The 13,057-nt window shown below is 41.1% G+C and overlaps 1 protein-coding gene across 4 annotated transcripts in view; it reads right to left on the bottom strand.

Moving 5' to 3' along the window:
• Positions 1-13,057, bottom strand: part of MYO3A (myosin IIIA) — a 226,934-nt gene that overhangs the window by 13,854 nt on the left and 200,023 nt on the right. For all 4 annotated transcript variants that reach the window (XR_012902077.1, XM_006115285.4, XM_075922537.1 and 1 more), the window contains one exon: positions 5,930-6,039. Coding sequence is in view for 3 of the 4 variants with exons in the window: in XM_006115285.4 (XP_006115347.2) it covers positions 5,930-6,039 (110 nt within the window). In the remaining variant the exon portion in view is untranslated. The remainder of the gene's footprint in view (positions 1-5,929; positions 6,040-13,057) is intronic.

Here is a 13,057-nt window from a genome sequence, read left to right as displayed (position 1 = left end):
TCAAAAATGCAATTGCAGTGTGGACATAACTGAAATTTTTTCAGAAAAACAGCTGTTCTTCTGACAAAACTCTGCAGTGTAGACATACCCTAAATGGGTAGGACACTGAATCTCTACAGAGAATTCTTCCCCAGGTGTCTGATTGGTGGGTTTTGCCCACATGTTCAGGGATTAACTGACCACCACATCTGGGGTCTGCAAGGAATTTTCTTCCCGGTCAGGTTGGCCTGTTTTTTTTCCACTTTCTTACCATGGAGATGGGTCACTTCCTGGTTTTAATTAAATCATGGAATCTTTATAACCTGAAGTCTTTAAATCATGATTTGAGAACTTCAGTAACTCATACAGAGGTTATGGGTCAACTACTGGAGTACGTGGGGTGTATCTGAGGTTCTGTGTCTTGAAATGTACAGATCATCAGATTAGATCATCATGATTGTCCCATCAGGCCTTAAAGCCTATGAACCTAAATTTATTGGGAGTTTTGTCACTGGCTTTAACAGGAAAAAACTGAACTGGGCGCATGTTTAATAAGCAGTATATTCTTCTGAAATAGGTTATCATTGGGATATATACCCTCCAAAGATGCAGAGGAGAGGAAGCTATTTAAGGATGTGAATAATTTCTTATCTATAATAGATTTCTCTTTTCAGAGAAAGCACTGCTATGCTGCCGCATTTAGAACAGCATGCTCTTCAAAAGCAATACATTTTAAAGCTTAGAATGGACCCAATTTTGAACTTTTTTATACTGATATAAATTCATGGTAATTCCACGAAAGCTAGTGAATTACACTGTTATAAAACCAGTCTGAAAAGAAAATCAGGATCCACTGAACAGTTTTCAACCAGCTCTTATTTCTGGGTACCCAGTTTGGGTATGTCTACACTACCCCCCTAGTTCGAACTAGGCGTACAGCTAGTGGAACGAGGCGTACAGCTAGTTCGGATTAGGAAACCTAATCCAAACTAGCTAGTCTGTGCCGCGTGTAGCCGCGCGGCACGGGGTCCGACCTAGCCGGCATTTAAAAATGGCGCCGGCCGGCTTTATGCAAATGAAGCCCGGGAAATTCAAATCCCGGGCTTCATTTGCAACTCCATATGACTACATTACCCCCCCTAGTTTGAACTAGGGGGGTAGTGTAGACATACCCTTTGAGACTTATGGTGTGTTTACACTGCAGTTAAGGTACCCGTGGTCCGTGCCAGCTGACATGGGCTGTTTAATTGTGGACGTAGATGTTACAGCTTGAACTGCTGCCTGACCTCTGGGATCTTTTCACTTTGCAGGGTCCTCGAGTCAGGGTTCCAGCCTGAGCCCAAAGATCTAGACTGGAATTAAATAGACCCTTAGTCTGAACCCTGAGTCAGCTGGCTCGGGCCAGCCGTGGGTTTTTAATTGCAATGTAGACATGTCCATAGAGACTGACTGTCACAGGAGAGAATCTGCAGTTTCCAGTCAATTCAAATTTAGTGTTTAGATGACTATTCCAAAAAGAAAGATGCACAAAATCAGTGGACTCTTCTGAAATTTCAGTCTAAGTGATATATTCAAGATCAAAGAGTTTTAGAACTAAGGAATTAATTCTCCCAATCCTGTTTTCAGATAACTAGACATACATCTGCATTTTGCAGATGTTGGGCCTTTAGCTTTGCTACTACATTCAGTGTCTGCAAGTTAGGTTCTCTCTCTCTTGCAAAATAAACACAACAGACTGAAAATAACATTAATTTATATTTTCAAATTTACTTCTGAAAATTAAGTCCATAGATGCCCAGGTATTAATGGTACCTCACTAGAAAACTAACAAATGAGTTTTCATAGAGCACCAAGATTCTGCTCCTGTTTGTTCTCTGCTTTGTGGATGCACTTTGCACCAACAACACATTTACTTTAAGGTGTTAATTTAGTCACATAAACCTCCAGCTACAGAATTCTGTGTAATGCTTTACTTTTAACAGTCCTAAAACTCACAAGATTTGTTTTCCAGGAAACAGATTCTATTCAATATATGCCCATCTCTGTTTAGAAATATGAATGTTTTAGTGATAGCTTCTTTCATCCTACTCCTACGTGATAATTTCAACTGAGAGGGGCGCTAATTGTGACAGCCAGTTTAATCAACTATAATTTTATCTGATGTTAAAATAGGCCAATGAGATACATACGCTGCTAGCAAATGTACAGGTAGTCCCCGACTTACGCGGATCCGACTTATGTCGGATCTGCACTTACGAACGGGGCTTTCTCGCCCCGGAGGTCGAGGTGGCAGATTGCTACCTGCGAGCTCCGGGGCGAGAAAGCCCCGTTCGTAAGCTGCTCCGGTGCCCCTGGTCTGCTGGAGACCGTCTCCAGCATACCAGGGGCACCGGGCGGGTTCCCGCGCTTTTGAGGCTTTGCCAGAGCAAAGCCTCAGAAGCGCGGGAACCCGCCATGGCTGCCGCTTCAGTCCCGGTGCCTGTGGTCTGCTGGGGACCGTCCCCAGCAGCCCACAGGCACCGGGACTGAAGCCGCAGCTGCGGCGGGGTCCCGCGCCTCTGAGACTTTGCTAGAGCAAAGCCTCAGAGGCGCGGCAACCCGCTGCCGCTGCGGCTCTGCTCCCGTGTCCCTGGTCTGCTGGGGTGGGGGGCGCAGCTAGTGTGCCCCCCCCCAGCAGACCAGGCTTTTGTTGTGGACCCTGGGGCAGAGCAGCTGGGGCGCTGCCGATTGGTCCTGCAGCGCCACTCTGGGCACTACTGGACCAACCCGGCAGCACCCCAGCTGCTCTGCCCCAGGTCCTGATTCAGCCGCTGCTGGTCAGTTTCAGCAGTGGCTGAATCAGGACGCCTGGGGCAGAGCAGCTGGGGTGCTGCTGGGTTGGTCCAGTAGCGCCGAGGAGCGGTGCTACTGGAGCAGCCCAGCAGCACCCCAGCTGCTCTGCCCCAGGCGTCCCCAAGTCAGCCGCTGCTGAAACTGACCAGAGCTGACTACAGGAAGCCCGAGGCAGAGTTGCTCTGCCCTGGGCTTCCTGGAATCAGCCGCTGATCAGTTTCAGCAGTGGCTGACTTGGGGAAGCTTGGGGTTCTTAAGTTGAATCTGTATGTAAGTCAGAACTGGCGATCAGTTTCAGCAGCGGCTGAATCTGGACGCCAGTTCCGACTTACATACAGATTCAACTTAAGAACAAACCTACAGTCCCTATCTTGTACGTAACCCGGGGACTGCCTGTACTGCATTTCTCTCTTTATAGGAGCCTTCTGAACGACTTTTTAAATGTCCCTCTTGTTGCTCACCTGCTTGTTTTCTTTCTATATTTAATGGCATTACAATTATGAATGGAAAGCAGATGCAGACACCTGAACTTGGGACTAAGGCTTTTCATGGAGACAGTAAAATCCATTAATTTATTGAGTTACTTGTTTCTCCAGTTCCTTCAAAATAGTGATCTGACATTTGGTAAAGAGAGCTGTATACTAACACTACATATTTTAATATTTGCTCTTGTGGCACCATCTGACACTAAACATATTACAGCAATGGCAGTCATCATAAATATCTAGACAGACAAGGTGGGTGAAGTATTTATACGACTTGTTTGCCTAGGCAATATTTTTTATTTAATGGCTGTCAAGTGATTATAAAAATTAATCATGATTTTAAAAAATAATTGTAAGTAATTGTACTGTTAAACAACAATAGGATACCACTTATTTAAATATTTTGATGTTTTCTAAATTTTAAAATATACTGAAAATTACAATTACATTCAATTACCATTATGTTCAATTACAACACAGAATACAACGTGTACAGTGCTCCATATGTTTTTATCACGTTTGTAAAAATGGAAGAGACAGTATTTTTCAATTCACCTAATGCCAGTAAAACTTTAGAGCCTACAAGTTCACTCAGTCCTACTTCGTGTTCAGCTAACCACTCAGATGAACAACTTTGGTTACTATTTGCAGGAATTGTTTCAATGTCACCTGAGAATAGGCGTTAGCCAGCATCAAAAGATATTTTCATGCAAATTGCACTAAAGATTCCTATGTCCCTTCATGCTTCAATAACCATTCCAGAGGACAGACGTCCACTTGTTGATGACGGATTCTGCTTAATAACTATCCAAAGCAAAGCAGAGAGAATTATGTGCATTTTCATCATCTGAATCAGATGCCACCAGCAGAAAGTTGATTTTCTATTTTGGTGGTTCAAGTTCTGTAGATTCTGCATCAGAGTGTTGCTCTTTTAAGACTTCTAAAAGCATGAACCATAACTTCTCCCTCTCATATTTTAGAAGGTACCTCTGATTCTTAAACCTAGGGTCTTCATGCTGTAGCTATTTTTAGAAATATTACATTGGTACCTTCTTTGCATTTTGTCAAAGCTGCAGTGAAAGTATTCTTAAAATGAACAACACATGCTGGATCATCATCAGAAATGTTATAACATGAAATATATGGTAGAAGGTATGTAAAACAGAGTAGTATACACACAATTCTCCCCAAAGGAGTTGAGTGACAAATTTAACTAATGCATTTTTTTAACAAGTGTCATCAGCATGGAAGCATATCCTCTGGAAAGCGTGAAGGGGCAGACACATGTTTAACGTATCTGGCATGTAAATACCTTTCAATGAAGGCTACAAAAGTCCCATATGAATGCCTGTTCTCACTTTCAGTTGACATTGAACTGAAAAATTAGAAGTAGGCAGCATTATCTTCTGTAAATGTAAACAGACTTGTTTGTCTTAGTAATTGGCTGAACAAAAAGTAGGGTTGAATGGACATGTAGCCTCTAAACTTTTACATTGTTTTGTTTTTTTAGCACAGTTCTGTAAGAAAAACCCCCTCTACATTTGTAAATTGCACTTTCATGATAAAGAAATTGCACTATAATATTTAGATGAGGTGAATTGAAAAATACTATTTCTTTTAACATTTTAATAGCACAAATATTTGTAACCAGAAGGTTAGGCCCATTGTTTACTGGGCAAAATTATTTTGCATAGATTACACTTATAGGAAAGTTCAATAAATTAAATATATGTAATAGAAATTTTTATTAATGTTCTTGCAAAAGGGAAGCAAAATAAGTTTTAAATGTGTAGGATTTCAACTTCAAACATTATCCATTTTATTGAATAATTACCATACATAGTAAATTTGAATCAGAAACTTGTAAACTTCCAATAAGCTTTCCATAATTAATCTGAATTATTTTGTGATTTGTAACAGTAAAAATTTTCTTTGCACTAAAAAGACAGTTAATAGGTGACTTGATTATTATTTTGTTAGCAAATATTTTTAAGAACTCTAATCATAATAGTCATGACATTTTTCCAATGAAAATCAAAAATAATTATTTAAACCTTTCACCCAGATATTCCAGTGTAAAAAGTAGTGCATTCAGCTAATTTAAGTGGCAGGATTTTTTATGCAAAATTTGGTATCTGTAGGTAATCATGAGGTATGACTTTATTTTGCACAAATAAATCCACAAACTCTTCAAAATAGATAAAATAATAAAAAGTGAGCACTGTACACTTTATATTCTGTAATTGAAACCAATACATATAAAAATGTAAAAAATAAAAAATATTTAATACATTTCAATTGGTATTCTATTCTAAGTGAGATAAATTGTGATTTATTTTTTAATCACAATTAATTTTTTGAGTTAATCGTGTAAGTTAACGGTGATTGACAACTTTACTTTTATTACTACACCTTCTCTCTCTCTAACATTCTGGGACCAACACGGCTACAATACTGCATTCAACAACAGACAGAGGAAGTCTGAATTTTGGGTTGTTTGAAATTTGGCTATCAATTTTAATTTTGTGGCCCATCTATTTTTGCTGGAAGAGAGTATCTTGTGTCCATAGTTAAGGATTGGCTGGACAAGATATGTCTGGAAGTTTTTGCTCACAAAAGTTTGTCAATCTTACATGTATGAGAGAATAGTATGTGGAGTCTTCAGGATTATTTAAAGTTTTGGGTTTCCGTGGTCTCCGTGGATGTCGCTGCAAGGGATGAAAGTCCTCTGCTTTGGTAGCAACTATAAAAAAGAGCAAGAGACACTCATGTTAATTTGTTCACAGGATGAGAGTGAGTCACAAAAGCATAACAAGAAAGACATTTATTTGACAGTGACAAAAACACTTTCGGATACTTTTAACACTTAAAAAAGTAAACATTTTGGATTTCCAGGACCATGCTTGAAAGAAATGTGAATCTGTTATACCCATCTTCAAAAACACCTCTGAACACAGATCACACAGAATTCGCCATGTTGGAACTGACCAATGATCCATCTAGAATGGAATACTCTCTCTGACACCAGCTAATGTTGGATGTTTCAAGGAAAGATACTGGGAGCTAACGATCAGGTATTTCTCTGTTCTCTTTGTCCTTTTCCCTGTCCTCGGGTATGTCTACACTACCCCGCTAGTTCGAACTAGCGGGGTAATGTAGGCATACCGCACTTGCAAATGAAGCCCGGGATTTGAATTTCCCGGGCTTCATTTGCATAAGCGGGGAGCCGCCATTTTTAAAACCCCGCTGGTTCGAACCACGTGCAGCACGGCTACACGGGGCACGAACTAGGTAGTTCGAACTAGGCTTCCTAGTTTGAATTACCTAGTTCATGCCCCGTGTAGCCGCGCTGCACGGGGTTCGAACCAGCGGGGTTTTAAAAATGGCGGCTCCCCGCTTATGCAAATGAAGCCCGGGAAATTCAAATCCCGGGCTTCATTTGCAAGTGCGGTATGCCTACATTACCCTCCTAGTTCGAACTAGGAGGGTAGTGTAGACATACCCCTAGATAGTAACAAGTCCATTATACTTCCTTATAGACGTCGGTTAAGTGCTCAGATTTTTCAGTGTCCTAGTTGGGTTCATTTATCTGTAGATTCAACTGCAATTTCATCTTTCAGTTTCTCTAATTATCTGTCATTTAATCTAACATAATTGAAAATATAACCAACAAGGATCTAATTTATCTCACCTCACCTCACCGACTAAAGCCTGGGCTCTCCGTAGTTGTAACCTGTATCTTACAGGCACTCATATGAAATTGAATATTGGTTGGCAGGTAGAAAACATGAGAATGAATGGTAGGCATTTATTTTTGGTAATGCATATTCCTGTTTTATATGAAATCAAATACCTTTAAAGACTTATTTATCCACACTACTGAATGGAAAGTAACATCTGAACATGTTCTACACTCAATCTGACATTAGCACTGCCAGATGTGACATTTTAGTTTACTAATGAAAAGGTTGATTCTTGGTGACACAAAAATTTACATTATTATTAAAAATTTACATTATTTAATGATTTTAAATAAATAATGTGAGCAATCCAGCATATAAACAATAGTTTCTTCCAGAATTATGAAAGCATAAGAAATATTACCAGGCACTTAATCTTATCTCATTCTCCAGTTTTTCTGCCAATGTGAATGTGATCAGAACAATGTGTTCCATATTTAATAGGACCTATTACAGATAGTGTTGGTCAGAATATTTTTAACAAAATGTATTTTCATAAAAAATGCTGTTTTGTCAAAACCAAAACTGTAGAGATGGAACAGTTTTGACAAAGATTTTGATGGGAAGATTTCTGAGATCCCATGCATGAGACAGTGAGAGAGACCCCTAAAATCAAATAAAAAAAGGCTTTTTTTCCTGCTGCAAAAATGACATTTTTCACACACTTCTGTTTCATGAAAATATTCAAAAGGTTTCATTTTCATTCCAATGCAGAATGAACCAAATTTCTAAACATCAGAAGTCAACATGGAATGGAATTGTTATCTCCTGGCCTACTCTGATTTCAGAGTTTGATATTGGCACATACATTGCAGTGGTTGGTAACTGTGGAACAAAATAGGAAATAAAAGCTCTCTGCACATCTTCAAACTGCTTTATGAAAAGCATACAGCTATAGTCACTCTTCTGTACTGAAGGGTCGTAAGCATTAATACATGTTGAGGTCCTGCACACCCAATTCAAACACAATGTGCATCACGGAAGATTAGTCCAAAATCTAGGTCAAAACCATATTGTTTCCTTGGGTCTGTACATAGAACAATCCTATGGGCTCATAGTCTCTTCACATGGAAATGGAGAGCTAGATACCTCTATATCAGTGTCCTCTTTCCTTGATTTCCATGGAGGACTCTGAGTCTGAGGAACCACAGGAAAACATAAGGCGTGGGTAAGGTAAGAGATGAGTATCACCCTCTACTTCCCCCCCTTGTGCCCATGGTAGGCCCTGCTGAGGAGCCAGTAGCAGTGAAGCTGTAGTGGTGCTATGCTAACAGGGAGCTGGGCACAGCCAAGGGATAATGTGAGAGCACAGGGCCTCTGCATGGATGATACTGTGTCCTCCTAGACTGTCAGGGTTTTATGTTTTGCGAATAAAATAGTTCAGAGGCAACTCCATGAAGGAAATCTCTGAGTTTCCTGACCCCAGACATCAGGGCTACTCAACACGTGGCCCGTGGGCCGCATGCGGCTAGTGACCCCTTTATTTGTGGCCCATGGGTGGGAGCCAAAAAAAAAGTAGTTCATTCATGTAATGGTCTTCTGTTGATAAGTATTTTACTAGTGAAATTCCTGGACTGTCATTGCTCATTAAAAGTGCTGTCATATGGGTAGAAATCGGGTAAATATAGCATTTTATTAATATCAGCAGAACTAACTTAAATGGGACCTGTGTGTTGTGTAGTCTTGCCTTAATCTTTGTATTCGTGCCCCTCAGTGTGAAAAGCTATTTGCATATATTTGCATGTATATGCAACCACATTTAAGTTGTGGCCCTCGGCATGTGCTGAGAGTATCATTGTGGCCCCCAGGGCTTCCAAAGTTGAGTAGCTCTGCCATACATGAATATTATGCTGGGGGGAGAAGGGCAGAATCTGCCTTATAATGACTTATTCACATTGCTAACTACTACAAGTATATTGTCTACAGTGGTCATCCATTGAAATACTGCTGATCTACTGGAAATGATTTTGCCCATGAACCCGATTGCTAACGACACACACAATATATTTTCTTCTCTAAAGGTTTGTCTGCAATGCAATAAAAACCATGGCTGAACCATGTCAGCTGATTTGGACCCATAGGGCTTGGGCTGCAGGACTATTTAATTACAGTGTAGCTATCTGGGCTCCGTTTGCAGCCCTAACTCTGAGCCCTTTCCACTTTGCAGGGTCCTAGACACCAAGGTGCAATCCAAACTCAAATGTCCATATCTCAGTTCAAGAGCCCTTTAGTCTGAGAACTGCAAGCCCAAGTCAGCTGGCATGGACTGGCCCTGGATGTCTAAGTGCAGTGTAGATAGATCCTAATAGTTTCCAGAAATGTTTGTTTTACTCTTGGGAGGTAAAATCTATTCTACCTATATCATAACACCTTTTTAATTAAGAATGTGGCACATGTATTTATAATGAGAAGTGATCAGCAGTATATCAGTGTTGGCACCTGGAAAATTAGCTGTATACGTTTTTTTGTTGTGTGTGATAAATAAGGGCTTGTAAAGGTCACTGGCATATTGAGAAGCCAGGAGGAATAATGTTAATTTAAACTGCAATAGGGTAATTATTACATTTATTGTTTCAGCTTATCTGAAATGCAAACTGCTCCTAATGCAATAATGAACTATTATCTCAACATTTTACCTTTAAAAGAACAATAGTGTTTTTCAAAGTCTGGGTATAGCTAATTCACTTTAGATAATGAAATTTGCATACAGCTAATTCATTTTACTACACCGAGATTAAATATCAATCATACTTCCATTTAAACAGCTATTCTGAGCCTAATACAGATATTGGGTCTGATTCTGTTCTCACTATGATGCTGGTTTTACACTGGTGCAATTCAATTGGCTTCATCTGAGGTACAGTTGATTTACACAGATGACAACAAAATCAAGCCCATTGTAGTTTATTTGTACATGGCAGGACTCGATAGCAGAAACAATAAGTAAACAACTCCTATCATTTTAGGTTAACTATAACAAAAACCTCAGTTTTAAGTTTTTAAAAATTGTATTGGAGTTATTGCTATGATCACATGAAAATCTGGAAAAAATGAACTAATATGTGGAGCAGTAGGAAAAGCCCAGGAAAGTTGATTTTTTTTAATAGTCACACAAGAGATCATTACCATACATGTAATCACATTATTCATTGTCTTATCTGACACATCATCACTGGCAAAGACCTACAATACATTTTTCATTCAGAGTAAAACTATTCCTATCAAAATTAGTTGTAAGAGTCACTTTTTGGCATAGCTGCTCTGAAAACTACTTCCTTCACTCAAAAAATATTTTAATGATCATAATGTCTCAATAAAACAACTTGCTTTGATTATTGACAATTATATTACTAACAAGAGCATCTTTTTCCTAGACCTAAATAATTTGAAAAAATCTGCCAACATGAATCTCCGTATTACACATTCCCACATATCTGCATTTGACTTTCATGCCTTTGCTTCATGGATGGGATGAGGGTGCAAATGGTTCAGTGTCAAGCGGCTGGGGAGAAGGCCTTGTTCAAGGCAGTGTGAGGGTGCCCATCTCACACCAGTCACTCTCGTATTCTCCACTTTTTATCCCCCACTCCATGTCTCTAATTCTTTTAATCAAATTCTGTATACTCCCACCACCCTATTCCTGGAGTGGGATGACCCAATGGTCACAATCCAATTTGCCCCTATTTGCAGGGCAGTATAGTTGAATACTTCTATTGTGACCTATTGTCTCAGTCTATGACTTGCTCCTATATGCAGGGCAGCACAGTTCAATAGTCCTAGTCTATAACTTGTCCCTCCTTGTGGGGAAATATGACCTTATGTTTAGAGACCATCAAGGTAAGGTAGCTAGGGGAAAGGTTTACATCCCCCAGCAGGGGGGAGTCCAGGTCCTCCCACTCTACCAGACCCTAGGCCAGGGCCTTGTCAGTGGCTTGTTCTAGCTACTGAGTCAGTGAGGAAAATTTTAGTCGCAACACGCTGATTCTCCAGCATTGGTTCACTAATCCTGTAGCCATCACCATCCCTGGGCTGCTTCCTGCTTCAAGTGTCTCTGAGCCTGATGAATCTCCAGATCCCCTTCTTCATTTGGGATCTGGCTGCTTCTGTTGGTGTCTGGAACCTATGAGGTCTCTAGACATGTCTGGCCTTCAGCCTATGTGGTATTGCCTCAGTGTTTTGGTAGTCTCTGCAGTTTGCCTGGAGCTGGCAAGGCACGTCCTCTCCCTCTGGCCACTAGCCCCAACTGAGCTGAGCTGCTCTCTTTTATAGCAGAGCAGCTCGAGCACGGCCAATAAGGCACAATGGGTGGGGCCTTCTTAGCCCTCAGGGTTGTTTTAACCCCTTCCTGCTCAGTGCGGGGAGAGAACGCCCCATCACGCCTCCTTCTCCTTATGAGTGGGCCCAACGTGGGTCCACCATCAGGTTCCCTTCCCTCCAGCCGATAAAAGAAATCAGCATTTGTGTATGCCTTCCCTGGACGGTGTCTCACCTGGAAGTCATAAGGTTGCAGCGACAGATGCCAACGCATTATTCGTGGGTTGATTTCTTTCATTTGGTGAATCTAATGCAATGGGGCATGGTCCGTCACTAACACAAAGGTATTCTGTAACAAATAATGTCTTGAAGTGTCTATGGTCCATTTCACATCCAAAGCTTCTTTCTCCACTGTAGAGTATCTAGTTTCTCTAGGGAACAGCTTCCATCTTAAACAGAGCAGTGGGTGTTGTTCTCCAGCCTCTTCCTGAGATAATACAGCTCCAATCCCCACCTCAGCTGCATCCATCTGTAGGAGGAAGTGTTGCTCGAAGTTAGGGTGGGCCAAGACAGGTTCTTGGGTTAGCCACTTTTTTAAGGCCTGAAAAGTAGACTAACTTCCTGTGATCACTGGACCTTTCATGGTGGCGATTTTCTTGTTAAGTTTATCAAGGGGACTGACAAAGTCTGGCACAAACCATCAGTAATAGCCAGCCAGTCCCAGGAATTGACTCACTTGTTTCTTGGTCGTTGGGGTGGGCCAATCTTGTAGAGCCTGTACTTTATTAATTAGGGGTTGCAGTTGTCCACCCCCAATTGTATAACCAAGGCAGGTGACTTCTGTCTGCCCAAAGTTGCACTTGGTGGAGTTAGCTGTGAGACTTGCTTCTTTTAATGCCTGTAAAACCTCTGTAAGGTGTCAAACGTGGTCTCCAGTAGTGCTGTATACGACAATATAAATGTACACCACTGCATATTGTGCATGGGGCTGTAAGACTCAGTCCATTAGCCGCTGGAAGGTGGCTGCTGCCCCATGTAGCCCAAAGGGCATGGTCACAAACTGATATAAGCCAAAGGAGATCGGGAATGCAGTCTTTGGACAGGATGTTAGTGTTAGGGGGATCTGCCAATAGCCTGTAGTGAGATCTAAAGTAGATAAGAATGCATCTCCCCCCAGCCTTTCCAGGAGCTCAGCAACCTGTAGTATCGGGTAAGCATCAAACCATGAGATCTCATTTACTTTTCTGAAGTCTATACAGAACCGGATGGATCCATCTGGCTTTGGAACTAAGACTATTGGGCTTTGCCACTCACTGTGGGACTCTTCTATAATTCCCAGGTCTTCCAGCTTTTTGTAGACAGCTTACTATATCTTTTAGAGTAGGTATGGGTTCTGGACCTTCTGTACTGGCATAGTGACTATATGGTGGCTCATAATTGTTGTTTTACCCAGCTTGGCTGATAATACCTCTGAATAGGTAACCAATAGTTTTTGGAGTTGCCACTTTTGGGTCAGGTCTAGGGCTTCCCCTATAGTGACAGGGCCATTCTCATAGCGTTCAACCACCAACGGTCCTAATTCTGGCTCTGGAGGGGGTAGGGAGTAATCAATAGGGCCTCTCAATTCTTCCATGCTTTAAGGAAATTGACATGATACGTTCTTGTCTTGTGACACCAGCTGGGTAGCCATACTTCATAATCAACCGTTTCCATCTTTTGGGTAATTTCCTTGACACTTGGCTAACAGCTTAGACTCAGAGGAGGGCA

This window comes from Pelodiscus sinensis, chromosome 2, assembly GCF_049634645.1.
Source record: "Pelodiscus sinensis isolate JC-2024 chromosome 2, ASM4963464v1, whole genome shotgun sequence".
NCBI lineage: Eukaryota > Metazoa > Chordata > Testudines > Trionychidae > Pelodiscus > Pelodiscus sinensis.
This window is presented reverse-complemented; position numbering and strand designations above follow the sequence as displayed.